The 12,881-nt window shown below is 41.2% G+C and overlaps 1 protein-coding gene across 4 annotated transcripts in view; it reads left to right on the top strand.

Moving 5' to 3' along the window:
- col15a1b (collagen, type XV, alpha 1b) overlaps nucleotides 1-12,641 on the top strand; it is a 55,486-nt gene extending 42,845 nt beyond the window's left edge. For 3 of the 4 annotated variants that reach the window (XM_076876351.1, XM_076876349.1, XM_012922948.3), the window contains 16 exons: nucleotides 844-879; nucleotides 981-1,034; nucleotides 1,428-1,484; nucleotides 2,040-2,099; nucleotides 2,791-2,835; nucleotides 4,112-4,193; nucleotides 4,365-4,390; nucleotides 4,707-4,805; nucleotides 4,968-5,112; nucleotides 5,209-5,273; nucleotides 5,379-5,510; nucleotides 6,478-6,573; nucleotides 6,714-6,788; nucleotides 6,974-7,171; nucleotides 7,731-7,846; nucleotides 9,872-12,641. In XM_076876351.1, the coding sequence (XP_076732466.1) occupies nucleotides 844-879; nucleotides 981-1,034; nucleotides 1,428-1,484; nucleotides 2,040-2,099; nucleotides 2,791-2,835; nucleotides 4,112-4,193; nucleotides 4,365-4,390; nucleotides 4,707-4,805; nucleotides 4,968-5,112; nucleotides 5,209-5,273; nucleotides 5,379-5,510; nucleotides 6,478-6,573; nucleotides 6,714-6,788; nucleotides 6,974-7,171; nucleotides 7,731-7,846; nucleotides 9,872-10,094 (1,509 nt within the window). In that variant the 3' untranslated portion in view covers nucleotides 10,095-12,641. The remainder of the gene's footprint in view (nucleotides 1-843; nucleotides 880-980; nucleotides 1,035-1,427; nucleotides 1,485-2,039; nucleotides 2,100-2,790; nucleotides 2,836-4,111; nucleotides 4,194-4,364; nucleotides 4,391-4,706; nucleotides 4,806-4,967; nucleotides 5,113-5,208; nucleotides 5,274-5,378; nucleotides 5,511-6,477; nucleotides 6,574-6,713; nucleotides 6,789-6,973; nucleotides 7,172-7,730; nucleotides 7,847-9,871) is intronic. The other variant, XM_076876350.1, reaches the window with a different exon arrangement.
- The last annotated feature ends 240 nt before the right edge of the window (nucleotides 12,642-12,881 follow it).

Below are 12,881 nucleotides of genomic sequence, written 5' to 3'. Positions count from 1 at the left end.
TTGCCTTCTTCGGAGCGTGATGGTGCTTGCTGGTGTTGATTGCTGAGGCAATCTGCTCAGCAACTACTCTGAGCACCTGGTCATGATGCTAATGATACCAAACATTAGCCAGGGCCGTCGGGCTGCTGCTGAGGAGGTGTTCTAGGGTGCCTCTTCCAGACCACAGGGGACAGGCAGATGTCTTGCTCTTCCCCCACACAAGGAGGTTTACTGGGCTTGGCAGGGTGTCGTATACTGCCTGCACGAGGAATCAGACACGGTGGAAGTCCGCCTGAATGATGTTTGCTCAGGTGACCTTGCACTGCAAGGTACTGTCTCACCTTGTCCACGCTCCCTGCCGCCTGAGTCCTACGGCCCTGCTTACTCGCTCATCCTCCTCACCTGCACGGACCTCTTCCTGGAGTAGCTGGTGTCTCTCCTTTCCCTGTGCCCTGCTGACCTGGGCCTTCGGAAGTACCCCAAGCCTGTTCTCCCTGTTGCTAAGACCCCCACCAGTGTCTTCTGTCTTATACGTGACTCTGCCACTTCAACTGCCTTCTCTGCCTTCCACTTTCCTTAAATGAACTATTAACATAGAATACTAACCTCGGTCCCTAAATAATGCAAGTCCTAGTTTTTGTTAACAAGGGTGCCATGAAGGTTGAAACTGAAATTTGCTCAAGGTATAAATAGGTCTAAGTGCTTTTAAGGACCTTTCATGGGTTTTTTAATGAAAAAGAATGACCTAGAATAACATCTTTGTTATTTTATAGAAAGAACTAGTCTGAAACTATGAAAGCAACCCACCGCTGTCATTACTTCCACCTATGTAATTCTCACATTTTGCTGCTTTACTGTGCACAGGGTGACCATGGCTTCCCAGGACCTACTGGACTTACGGTGAGTTTTATGAGAACATCACAGTAAGGAAATTTCTGCTACACATTCATCCTTTATGTATGTTATTACACTGAATATAAGTGTGTGTTTGTTTATTTCAGGGTCCAATAGGACCTCCTGGACAAAAAGGAGAATATGGTTTCCCCGGGCGACCAGTGAGTAATTTTGCATGTTTGATTATTAAGATATGAACGCCTCATCTATAGGTTAAAAGTGTTCTGAACTTGCACATGAAAGTCAAGGGAAACACAGAACCACTGAGTGGAATATACTTGTCAGTGATTAGCAGAACAATGTGTCATGTTTTTCAGCATACTGATTTTTTCCCTAACTAGTCATAATGGGAAATGACAAGCTGCTTGGTGGTTTTCTCCTTTCGATTCACTTTTAAATATAAGAACTACATTCATAACGCTCTTGTTTCTGTGCCTTCAAACACTTTTCTCCCTATCATGCATGCACTCACAGTCCAATGGATTCTGTTCAGTGTTTGGGAAAACCTCTTGAGCCAAAAGTACTGAAGCTTTTCCGTTCTTCCCTCTATGTAGGGGCGACCTGGTATCCCAGGGAGGAAAGGTGACAGAGGAGATTCTGTTGGCCCACCGGTAAGAGAATTAAGGCATGAAGGGATTGCAGAGAGAGAGAGCATTATTTTACACTTAAATCATCCATGAGTAGTATACTGTTGCATTTTATCATCATATCATGAATCATTCTTCAGCCAGTTATTTTACAGCTAGTACATCTGACTATAGTGTGTGGCACAACTGTTGAAACTTCCCAATGTAATCATTGTAATCATAGCGCACATCTCAGCAGCAAAACCCCAGCGCCAAACCCAACAATATGACCCCCTATGAGCAAGCACTTTGGCAACAGCGGGAAGGAAAAACTCCCTTTTAAGAGGAAGCAGCAGGCTGGAGGAGCTTCAATAAATGCCATATATGAAACTGATCTGATGTGTCGAAGTTGATGTCGTGGCCCGTCTAAATTAATCCTCAATATACATTCACACACCAAGACTCAGACATAAGCACAGACACTGGCAGGCCGTTTTTGACATCATTGTAATCATTTTTTTTGAATAGTCATTGCCATTCTTGTATGTGTGTTTGTAGCGACATCATATTTGTTACAAATAGTTTTATTCTCTGTCTCAGGGACCTCCAGGTCCTCCCGGCCCACCTGGACTTCCAGGAAGAATTATTGGTCTGAATGGAGTAAGTATGACTCAGAGAAGCAAAACATCAGTCACTAGCATATTTACTGGCCAGTTTATAAGGCAGTTGCACTTCCTATATTAATTCCATCTCAAACTCCAGAGAATAGGTGGGGAGTGTCAACATCAGCAAGGACCTGGTTCTGAATGATGACTGATCATTTGTGTCCCTGTGTTACTGTTCTCACATCTCACACATGTGCAAAGCAGACAGGGACAGCATAGAGAGTGCACGATGACATCAGCGGACAGCAAAAGTATTAGTTCTGATTAGGTTCAAGTCTTTTTATGAATAATACCAGTTTATATAACCAGCAAGAACTGACAATATTGCAAACCAGAACTACCAAATCTTACATGGTTTTTGCCTCAATTCATAATTCAGGATTTACTCACTGGTTTTAACTCACCACCTTAGAGTACCTTAAAAATATGTCTGGCTGAATTTTCCTGACTAGTTACGAGTTTTATCCTGCTTGTTGAAGAGTGTTGACATTTTTAATAAATGCTGCCAAAATTTCAGTAAGTTATAAGCAGCCGATTGTCTCTCTGTATAAACTTTTATACATAAAAAGTGGTAAACGTGGAAAAACATGACTAATGCTCGTGTGCAGGTTATGATCGTGACTCATTTAACATGGTGGGTGATTGACTTGTAGTCTGATTCCGCTGCTCTTCTTTGAATCTTAAAGACAGTGTTCCCGGTGCGCCCCAGACCGCATTGCAAAATGGGACGAGTAAGTCTGAGTCTGACCATCTGATTGGTTCATTTCAGTTGGAAGTTGGTGGTTCTGTTGGTGTGAGGGTGTCACAGCATGGCAGCTCTCTGGTGTGGGCCTCAACCCATTCCCCATTTCCTCTCCGTGTTTTTCTTCCCTTCATTTTGTCCTTCTTTGCTCTCCTAATGGTTTTTGAAAAGGCAACATGAATGTGGAGCTGGCCCTAATTCCTCTGGCTTTAACATGTGGTTGTTTTGTATTCTGTATATGATTCATAACTAGATTACCAAAAACATTTTCTTCAAATTACCCAAAGACCAATTCATATATTTTGGTACCATCAGTACCTCTTACTTCACTTATACTTCAATCCAATCTTTCCACTCAGTACAAACACTGATATGCCAGATGTTAAAGGGGGGCGGGGTCTAAATTCTGCTTGCCTTCTCTGTTTCTTCCCCTAATCATCGTCTCAGGAAGAGGATGCTGTGTAAACCTTTGAAAAGAAGAAGGAAACAGACATCCTTTTACTGCATGTAGATCAGAATTGGTTCAATCAATTGGAGAAAAAAAACAGTCTGTGTGGAGGTGGTCACTTCTATTTTTAACAACCTTTTTCTTATTGTAATGAAATAATGATAAACCCATCTCTGATCTACGTGTTCTCAGATAAACAAGGTTCGTGACCTTCAGTACCTTCTGTCGTGGTGCTGAGTGTTTGGTTTGGTTGAGCCTTCTCTTAGAAGTGACACCATGTGGAGACATGGTGTGCTGAAAACACCACGATGACTGCTTGGCTAAACTTACTTGGAATTAAAAATGTTTTTTAGGTAGTTAATGAAGTGCAGTAACAGGACATTCTCTGTGCAAATGGCCTCTCTACCATCTGTCAGAGGGCTTTGGGAGGTCTTCAAGTCGACTTTTGTTAAAAGTCATCCTTCAATGAAAAGCTTAAATCCACCATAATTTTTTCATCAGCCTTTTATAACACGTTGCTTGCTTGAACCTTAATCCTACATTTTAACCCAGGATGAGTGCTGCAGTCTGTAGCATGCATCCCTTGTATTTAACAGGTGTTTATGTAATCCTGACAATAATTTTTAGCTTTGATCTGCTTGTCTTTTTTACAATAATCCATTGTTTTTACCATAGTCTCTGATTGTGACTTTTGACTTTGCAAATTAACTTTCTGATGTTCACTTGTTTGTTCTGTTGTGTAACCCGACTGTAAATGTGTATAAGGGCCAGCTTCCCAACACAAATGTTATCTCAATGACGATGTATTTGTGCATAGGAGTCAATGACAAGGGGACATTCAGCTGGACCTAAAGGAGACAAAGGAGATGAGGGATTACCTGGGGAGCCAGGAACTCCTGGTGAGATCTTAAGATGACAGGATAGTGGACAGTGGTGGAAGTTCATTTTAAATATGGTCAATGTATCATGAGGCCAAAGTATATGGAAGTTCTGTCTATCAGCTGACATTTCACACCACATGTTCTGCTGCTTGCTTTGTGTGATTTGATATGTGTAATTTTTCTTCTTAGGGCTCACATTTCCAGATGGAAATGTGGTGAGTACTCACGTACAACACATAATACACAGTCGTGGTAAAAAAAAAAAGTACATCTGCTTGGTTTTGCGTATCAGGACAAATTATTAAAATAATCTAGGAAGTAATAACTTTTCAAAGTACAGTAGTTTAAATGTATAACTTCTCAGATGTAACAACTTTAAACTATAAAACCAAGCTAACGCACAAACAAAACATTAAAACTGACAAACTGGCACTTGTTAAGCATTTAAGACTGAAATATGTGCTAATACACTAGAAATGCACCTTGACGGTGGCAGAGTGGTGAATCCTGAGTACTCTTTTGATCTCTCAGGGGACTAAAGGTGATCAGGGATACAAAGGTCAGAAGGGAGAAAAAGGGGATGCGGGCCTGCCTGGTCCTCTGGGGATCCCAGGGAGGTCAGGCCTTGTGGTAAGTTAAGCTATGTGGTAAAAATACTATTCTAGAGCAGGAGGTTATTTAAAAAAATATTTTAAAATGATTATTTGTAAAAGCTGATCCGGCTTCTGGCCAAAGCTGTGCAAATTATACCACTCTTTTACAATGAATTGAATTCTTCTGTTGTTTCTCTAGGGTCCGAAAGGCGAATCCATTGTTGGTCCAATGGGTCCTACTGGTTCTCCTGGTCAGCCTGGACCTCCAGGATTTGGACGGTCTGGACCTCAAGGTCCGCCTGGCCCTCCTGGGCCCCCAGGACCACCCCCTCCATACGGATCAAGTATGTGTGTCTATAAAGTTAAAACAAGTACCAAGTCACAGCCTGTACTACATGTGTATTGATTTTATGAGTTTAAAGTAATTGTGTTGTCATCAGCTGTCAGTGTCCCCGGCCCTCCCGGTCCTCCTGGTCCACCAGGCTCTCCAGGATATGCAAACTTTGTAAGAAACTGCTGAGGTGTAACCATACTTGGAATAAATGGAGAATCAAATGATTAGCTAACATTTTAAAGTGTCATCACTGATGCTCTGATGGTTTGTGTTCAGGTTACCAGCTATAAGACAATCCACGCCCTCACCCAAGAGGCACACCATGCTGCTGAAGGTACCTTGGCATATGTGTCTGAAAGGGGAGGCGAGCTGTACATCAGAGCACGCAATGGTTGGCACAAGATCCAGGTGTGTAGGACGAGACCAGAAAGATTCAATATCTTTCAGGATATAATATCCTCTATAAGATCATCGTCCGCTGCATCTTCCTGTGAAGCTTCTACTTTCAAATCACTGTCCAAAAGAATTGATTTGTCCTCTTGTACTGTAGAGTTTCACCACACGTCTCAAACATGTGCAAACAGCAACATTATAGTCTCCTTCAAACTGCTTTTAGCGGTATAGCATAGAGCAGGGTTGTCCAACACCAGTCCTCGAGAGCTACTGTCCTGCAGCTTTTAGACGCATCCTTGTTCCGACACACCTGAATCAAATGAATGGCTTGTTATCAGGCCTTTGCCAAACTTGATGGCTGCTGAAGAGGTAATCCCACCATTTGATTGAGCTGTGTTGGAGTAGGGATGCATCGAAGAGCCGCAGGACAGTAGCTCTCGAGGACTGGTGTTGGACACCCCTGGCCTAGAGTTTCCAAACCTGAAGGAGACATTTTATGCCAAGAATGCGAACAGAAAGTACCTAATGGTTCCTCTGGATTACCGTCAGCCAGAGATGATGGGCATCACTTATCAACTTTGACCCAAGATGCTTCAATTGTGTGTGTTCAGTATTACATATATGTGTTTTGTTTTGATTATTCAAGTAATGTATTATTTTGTAAGCTTGTCTTGTGTTTTCACTTGTCTGTTATTTGTTCCGATTATTTGCTCAAATATTTATTGAAAGGACTTTGCAATAATTTATTTAAATGAATAACTGAAGTGCTATGTGCAAAAATGCTGGACTGGACATCATTTTATATCAAACACTATATAAAATACAAATATTACTGTATTCTTCTCTTTGGATTTTGCCAGTGTGTCCTATTAATGCTGGTGGTAGTTTGTGTCTCACTGACATCAAGAGTAAACTGCAGTGTGTGTGTGTGTGTGTGTGTGTGTGTGTGTGTGTGTGTGTGTGTGTGTGTGTTCTGTGTCAGCTCGGAGAGTTAATCCATTATGAACCTTCATCAGACACATCTGAGTCCCTCAGCAGACCCGGAGAATGGAGTAGAGCCCATAGGATGCACAGCCAGGTCCAAACACCAATGCGCACACACTGGAACCTCACTGAACAGAACTTTGAAAGCAACTTAAAAAAAAAATTAATTCAAAGTTGTTGTTTTTTTGTTTTTGTTTTTTAAAAACACACTTATCCAACTTTTTTGTTGAACAGGAGCTGCAGGAGGGAAGCAGAGGATACCAGCACAGTTATAACCTGCTACCACAGCATTTCAATGCAGTCTCTGGGGTGAGTCCAAACACATGTTACGCATACTCATCACAAATGAAGCCCAATTCCAAACCCAGAGGGTGAAAATGAATTGGCTCACTGGAGGCCTTTCAGATTTTATATTTCATCTGTAATGAAGAGCACATCAGGTATGACTGAGAATACTTTCTCTAATCTTTGTGCTCCATTTCTCTTTCGTCTAGCTTCATCTCGTAGCACTGAACGCCCCGCTCAAAGGAGATATGCGTGGCATCCGCGGAGCAGACTTCCAGTGTTACCAACAGGCACGCGCCGTGGGGCTCACCTCCACATACAGAGCCTTCCTGTCATCACACCTTCAGGACCTGGCAACCATTGTCAGAAAGGCTGACCGCAATGACATGCCCGTGGTTAATCTGAGGGTGAGCAGGTTTCATAGCACTACACAATACATGATGCAACACTTGGCTTTCTTTTCCAGCAGGAATATTTTCAGCATCAAATAAAATAGAGAGTAAAAGCGAGTGGCACATTTAAAAGATAGAAAACAAAAAAATATGTCTTGTAAGTAGTGTAAGAAGAGAAATTTAAGATACTCTATAATACAACCTGCAAACCCCTAGTAACACTGTGAAACAACATTGTAAGAAGGGGAAGTTAGTATGCTCTACAGGACATACTATAATAACAGTTGTGATAATCTAAGAAGGGGAAGTATTGTTCCTTCCTTGTTCCACTGCACCTACATCTTTAGTAGTAGTATTTTTAGGTATCAGAAATTAGACCCAAATTCAAAGGAATTACACGGATATCAAACCTTAACCCTGAGTGCATTATGTGGTTTTCTTCAAACAAAGAACAGATTATTCCACAAAGTAGAAGTGATATATTTTCTGGGGTTTTGTTTTTCTCATTTAAAACACATTATTTTTAACAGTTGGCATCTTCTTAAGCAAGTTTTTCCCCCTGTCCTGCCCTCAGGGTCAAGTGTTGTTCAATAGTTGGATGTCCATCTTCTCTGGGAATGGAGGCGTGTTTGATCCGTCCACACCCATCTTCTCCTTTGATGGACGCAATATAATGAGTGACTCGGCTTGGTAAGTGGGTGGGGGAAAGTACGTGTAGCAAAGGAATGAAAAATGATGCCATTTGCCAAAAATGATTAATTTAGGAGTTCCAGTTGGGCTAAAATGCTGAATAGAACGATTTTTATGATGTACAGGCCATAAATTTCATGTTCATGTGGACAGCAGCTCTCACTCAGATGAACAGTGGTACTGGCAAATGCATTTACGAGCACTTTTTAAGCATTTATGAGAACATGATGGAAGATGGAGAGTTTTTTTGTTGTCTTTTATTGAGAGTGAAAAAACAGTTTTCTCAGTCAGTTGGCAAATTGATCAGAAATACCAAAATCCTGCTCCATTCCTCAACTCACAGAAGGTTCTGGTGATATATAGCTTCTTTGTCAGCCTGCATAAATTCTCCTGTTTGTGCTGCGGGGGGTCAGTTATGAAAAGGTAATAAAGCCAGATAAACTTTGGTTGAACTGGACTATTGATGAATAAAGTCATCAATAGTCACATCCATCTCTCATATATAGTCACAGGCATTTTTAATTAAAGGTACAGTCAGGCGTTTGAGTTTGTTCTGTCTTCAAACAAATGACTCCATTCTCATAAACTTAGAAATAATCCGCAAAAAACACATAGTGGGTTTGTAAAAGCAGCCATGTTGCCCCATCTCCATAAACACAACGGCCACGATGGACATTGCCATTACACCTGATTGTGTTTTATGTATGTGATTAGTGACCAGCCACATATGTAGTATGCCAGTCAAGAGGAAAGAACTGATAGACATTCGGGTTTCATAAAGGCAAATTTGAATTGCTTATTTACACCCAATATTTTCAGAATTACTTAGACAGCTGACCCTCCTGCCTTCAGGCAGCTGCAAAGAACCAGCTAAACACCCAGTTATGAATGTTATGAAGAATGTTAGCCTCGAATGTCCTAAAAATCAGCGCCCCCGATAAACAGTTTGGTTACATTTTCACATCAAATACGGGCTTATTCAATAAGTGTCAGAGGCCAACAGTGTTAGAGCCACTTAAAGGAAAGTTTCACTAATGTTAACTCACAGCAGCTAACAGCAGCTAACAGCAGCTAACTCACCTCAGTTTCCCCGTCATTGGTCAGAAATGAGCTTGCATCAGACTCCTCTGAGTTTTATAGCCTCCTTCAGCCTAAATAGTCATGGATGTTTCTCAACCAGCATTGACAGCTGAGGTAAACACTCTAAATTTTATGCTTTTGGCTGACTTTGTCCTACAGTAGCCACCATAGCTAGGATTATGCACTTGAATTGAGAAGGGTAAAAAAGAAGAAGTCATTTGACTGCAATCTACTGACATCTAGTGGTGAGATTTTTCACACTTTAACAAGCGTTCTTAAACCAATAAACTCAGGCCGCAGTGAGCAGACTTCATGAATTCATAAACCAAAGAAATATTTTTTTTTTCCTACTGTCACTAATCTGTGCCAGTGTATGCCATGCGATGAACTAAGAAGCACAGAAAAGCAAAGGCATGTGTTGCATTAGCCTGACAGTTTTATCAATCAGCTAAGAGTGATATTCAAAATTATAGTTTTAGTTGTAGAGTTAGGAGCTCATAAGGAGTAACTCTCGGATTCAGTTTGGTCCTAATAACACACGAATGGGAAGCTTCTTACCTCAAGGCACCAGGAGATGATGCACCTGTCTAATTTTAGATAATGAGGAGACAGGAGTAGCAAAAAGTTGAACTGTTGTATAACAGTGCATCTTAAAGCACAAAGAAAACATTAACTAAAGCTGCCCAGTAAGTTCAATATTTCCTTGTAAAGAAGAATACTGGTCAGTCTTCCAGCTGGACAGGCAAAACCATGTGGAGAACTCAGACACAAGAATGTGCAAACTTCACACACACAGGCTCTTTCTGCTGTGAACTGCCTTCAAAGAAGTAGCTGCAGTCGACCTCAATGCCCTTGTCTTCCATTTGTCCGTCTTTACCTAAACTGCTATAGCACAGGGACGGTCTGTGTAAAATCCACACCAAGTCTCTCTCCGTTTTCCCATAGGCCAGAGAAGCTGGTTTGGCATGGCTCCAGCACCACGGGCATCCGCCTGACCACTAACTACTGCGAGGCCTGGAGGACAGCGGACATGGCGGTGACGGGTCAGGTTGCCCTGCTGCAGACGGGACGACTGTTAGGGCAGCACGTGCGCGCCTGCTCCAACCACTATGTAGTGCTGTGTATAGAAAACACATATGTGGGCAACATGCATCAAAGGAGGAACTGAGCAAACAAACACACACACATAAACACATGCAGGCATGATCTAAGTAGAAGATGTGACACATGAATGGGAAACACATGCGGGCACATAATGATGTACTTCAGCTCCCACATGCAAACATACCGAGAAACACTCCCACACTAACATGCATTCACATTTAAAGAGGACTTATCATACTCATTTCCAGCTCCATATTTTTATTTTTGGACTGTGCTAGAGTAACTTTGCTTTATTCACAATCCAAAGTAATCCTTATTTATCTTATACTGAGGAAGCACTTCAGTGCAGCCACGCCCCTTCTAAGAAGTTTCTTCTGATTGGCTGCCACTCATAAACACCGAATTCAGAATTCAGTAGCAGGTGGGCGGGACTTTTACACTCACAGTCTGAACTGCGATATGACGAGATCCTCTCAAATTCATTAAAAGGCCCAGAGACTGAACCTTTGGCCTCATTATTTGGTCATCCTTGTAACACTGTAACAACAAAAATATGATAGAATTAGGCTTAAAAATAAGACAAAAAAGGAAGAGCAGTAGGTCCTCTTTAAGTTTTCTTTGTATTGGTTTCATGTTTAGTTCCCACTCGAAGCCGGATTTAAGCCTGCGGGTCTTACATGTCTGTCCGTGTCTAGATTTTTCTTAGCCGTCTGCATCAAACAGGCTACAGTTACCATGCATAAATTTGTCTGCAAGACCAAGTGAGAATGAAGGGCTTCAAATTAAAATGAGGTCATAATCATATATGTACTTTATTGGAGATTAAAAAAAACGTGTCAGTATTTTTTTAAACAGCAGGGGCTGTCAATTCAAATATTAGTCATATTGAAACCGTGCTTTCATTGTGAGCTACGTCTGATGCTTTTAGTGAGCCTGTGCGTCAGCAGCAGGGCAGTGTATGCCACAGTGAGTCAAAATGAACCAATGTGTGTTTGAGTTCACTGGTACCAAAGTTTCCCAAACACATTTGAAGCATGTGGAAACAGCTGTACACACGTCTTAGACTTTAGTCACTAACTAATGACTGATGTGTCACCAGAAAATGGCACGAGTGTTAATTTCTTACATCCGGGGATGAATGACGGATGAATGGGGGATTTGGCAAGCAGGGGAAAAACACTCAACAGACACTTCATTAGATATACTGGTTAAACTAGTCATCAATCTCATGGCATTAACTGTAGACATGGTCAACTGGACTTGAAGTTTAAAACAAACACCAAAATGTGGAAGAAAGGTGAAAAAAGAAAGAAAGGTTTAAGTCTGAATGTGGCACGGTTGTTGGTATTCCAGAAACTGCTGATCTACTGGATTTTCAGGGTTTATGGAAAATTATGATAGGTAGACACCAGTAACTCAAATAGCTATTTGTTACAAACAAAGGATGTAGAAGAGCATCTCTGAACACATGACATTAAAGCAGATTGGCTACAGCAGCAGAAGACCACACCCTCTGCTACTCCTATTGGCTAAGAACAGGAATCTGAGGCTACAGGTCACACAGGCTCACAGTAGCAGGCTGGAAAAACCTTGCCTTGTCTGATGAGTTTTGATTTCTGCTTCAACATTCAGGTGATAGGGTCACAGGTAATCTCAAACTGATTCTTGAACATGACTATGAGTTCACCTGATCCCAATCTGGTAGAGCACCTTAGAAATGTAGAATGGGAGATTCACATCATGGAAATTTGCAGCAGCTCTGCAAAGCAGGGTCCAAACTTGTATTGGCCAAGTGTAACTAACGACGTGGATTTGTTTTCCTTTTGGTCAACTGACTTCCACTGCTGCTGGGACTGAGGTTTACAGCTCTATGAGGATTTAGCTGACGGCACTCTATGATATATAAAAGCAGTGATACTAACAAGGACAATCCTTTTTAAATTCGTCCTTGATCTGTCACAGTGTAGCCTGTCGGATAGCCTTTGTCCTTGTGTTTTCTTCCTTTTTTTAACATTACATTTTAATCTGATATTGAAAACATTAATCTTTTTTTTAAAGCATGATAAGACTACAACAATAAAAAAGTACAGGTGATACTGAAGGCTTCAGCATAGGCTAACTGCACTATGATGCCCCCTGCTGTAAAACCACCAGTTTTGTTTACACCATTTTTTTTCCAAAGCTTAGTCCTACAAATTCAATTTCTTTTGTTCTGCGTCCTTTAATAAAAGTTCACCATTAACACATCTCTTTTGAAGTAACAATATTAGAGTGGACATCAACATTAATATGTACTGTAGCAGGACCTAGCGTGAAAACAGTCAGCTCACATTCAGATTTGGTTGTGTGAGGTTGGAACATGTATGTATATAAATATATATATGTATGTGTGTTGTTCAGGTGTTGTTTATTTTTTACTCTGTAGGTTTTGTATGAAGCACACTAAAAGACAGAAGGCCTCCTCCCACCGCGCTTTCACTGAGGCGTAGCTTGTTTTTCTGTTGTCTGACTTTAATGTCTCTGTTCAAACAAAACTTGAGGTTCTGAGGAAAAAACTGACGGTTTGTACTGACTGACTGGTGCTCACTGAATAAAATGTCACGTGGTGGTTTTTTTGCTTTTTTTTTTTTATAAGTTGTGGCTCATTTATGTCCTCCAACATGTGTTCAACAAAATCATCAAATGTCATGCAGAAGAACCAACGAGAACATTGGTAAGCTAGCAAAAAAAACAGCTTTTTATGTAAACTGCTGCATTGTCATTTAGCTTTGAAGAAGTGCATTTTATATTCGGAATCGTACATTTAACCAATTTCTTTCCCCCACAGTTAGCAGTTTGCAGATGCATCACG

This window comes from Maylandia zebra, linkage group LG18, assembly GCF_041146795.1.
Source record: "Maylandia zebra isolate NMK-2024a linkage group LG18, Mzebra_GT3a, whole genome shotgun sequence".
Taxonomy (NCBI): domain Eukaryota; kingdom Metazoa; phylum Chordata; class Actinopteri; order Cichliformes; family Cichlidae; genus Maylandia; species Maylandia zebra.
Note: the sequence above shows the minus strand (reverse complement) of the source record. Positions and strands in the feature narration are given on the sequence as shown.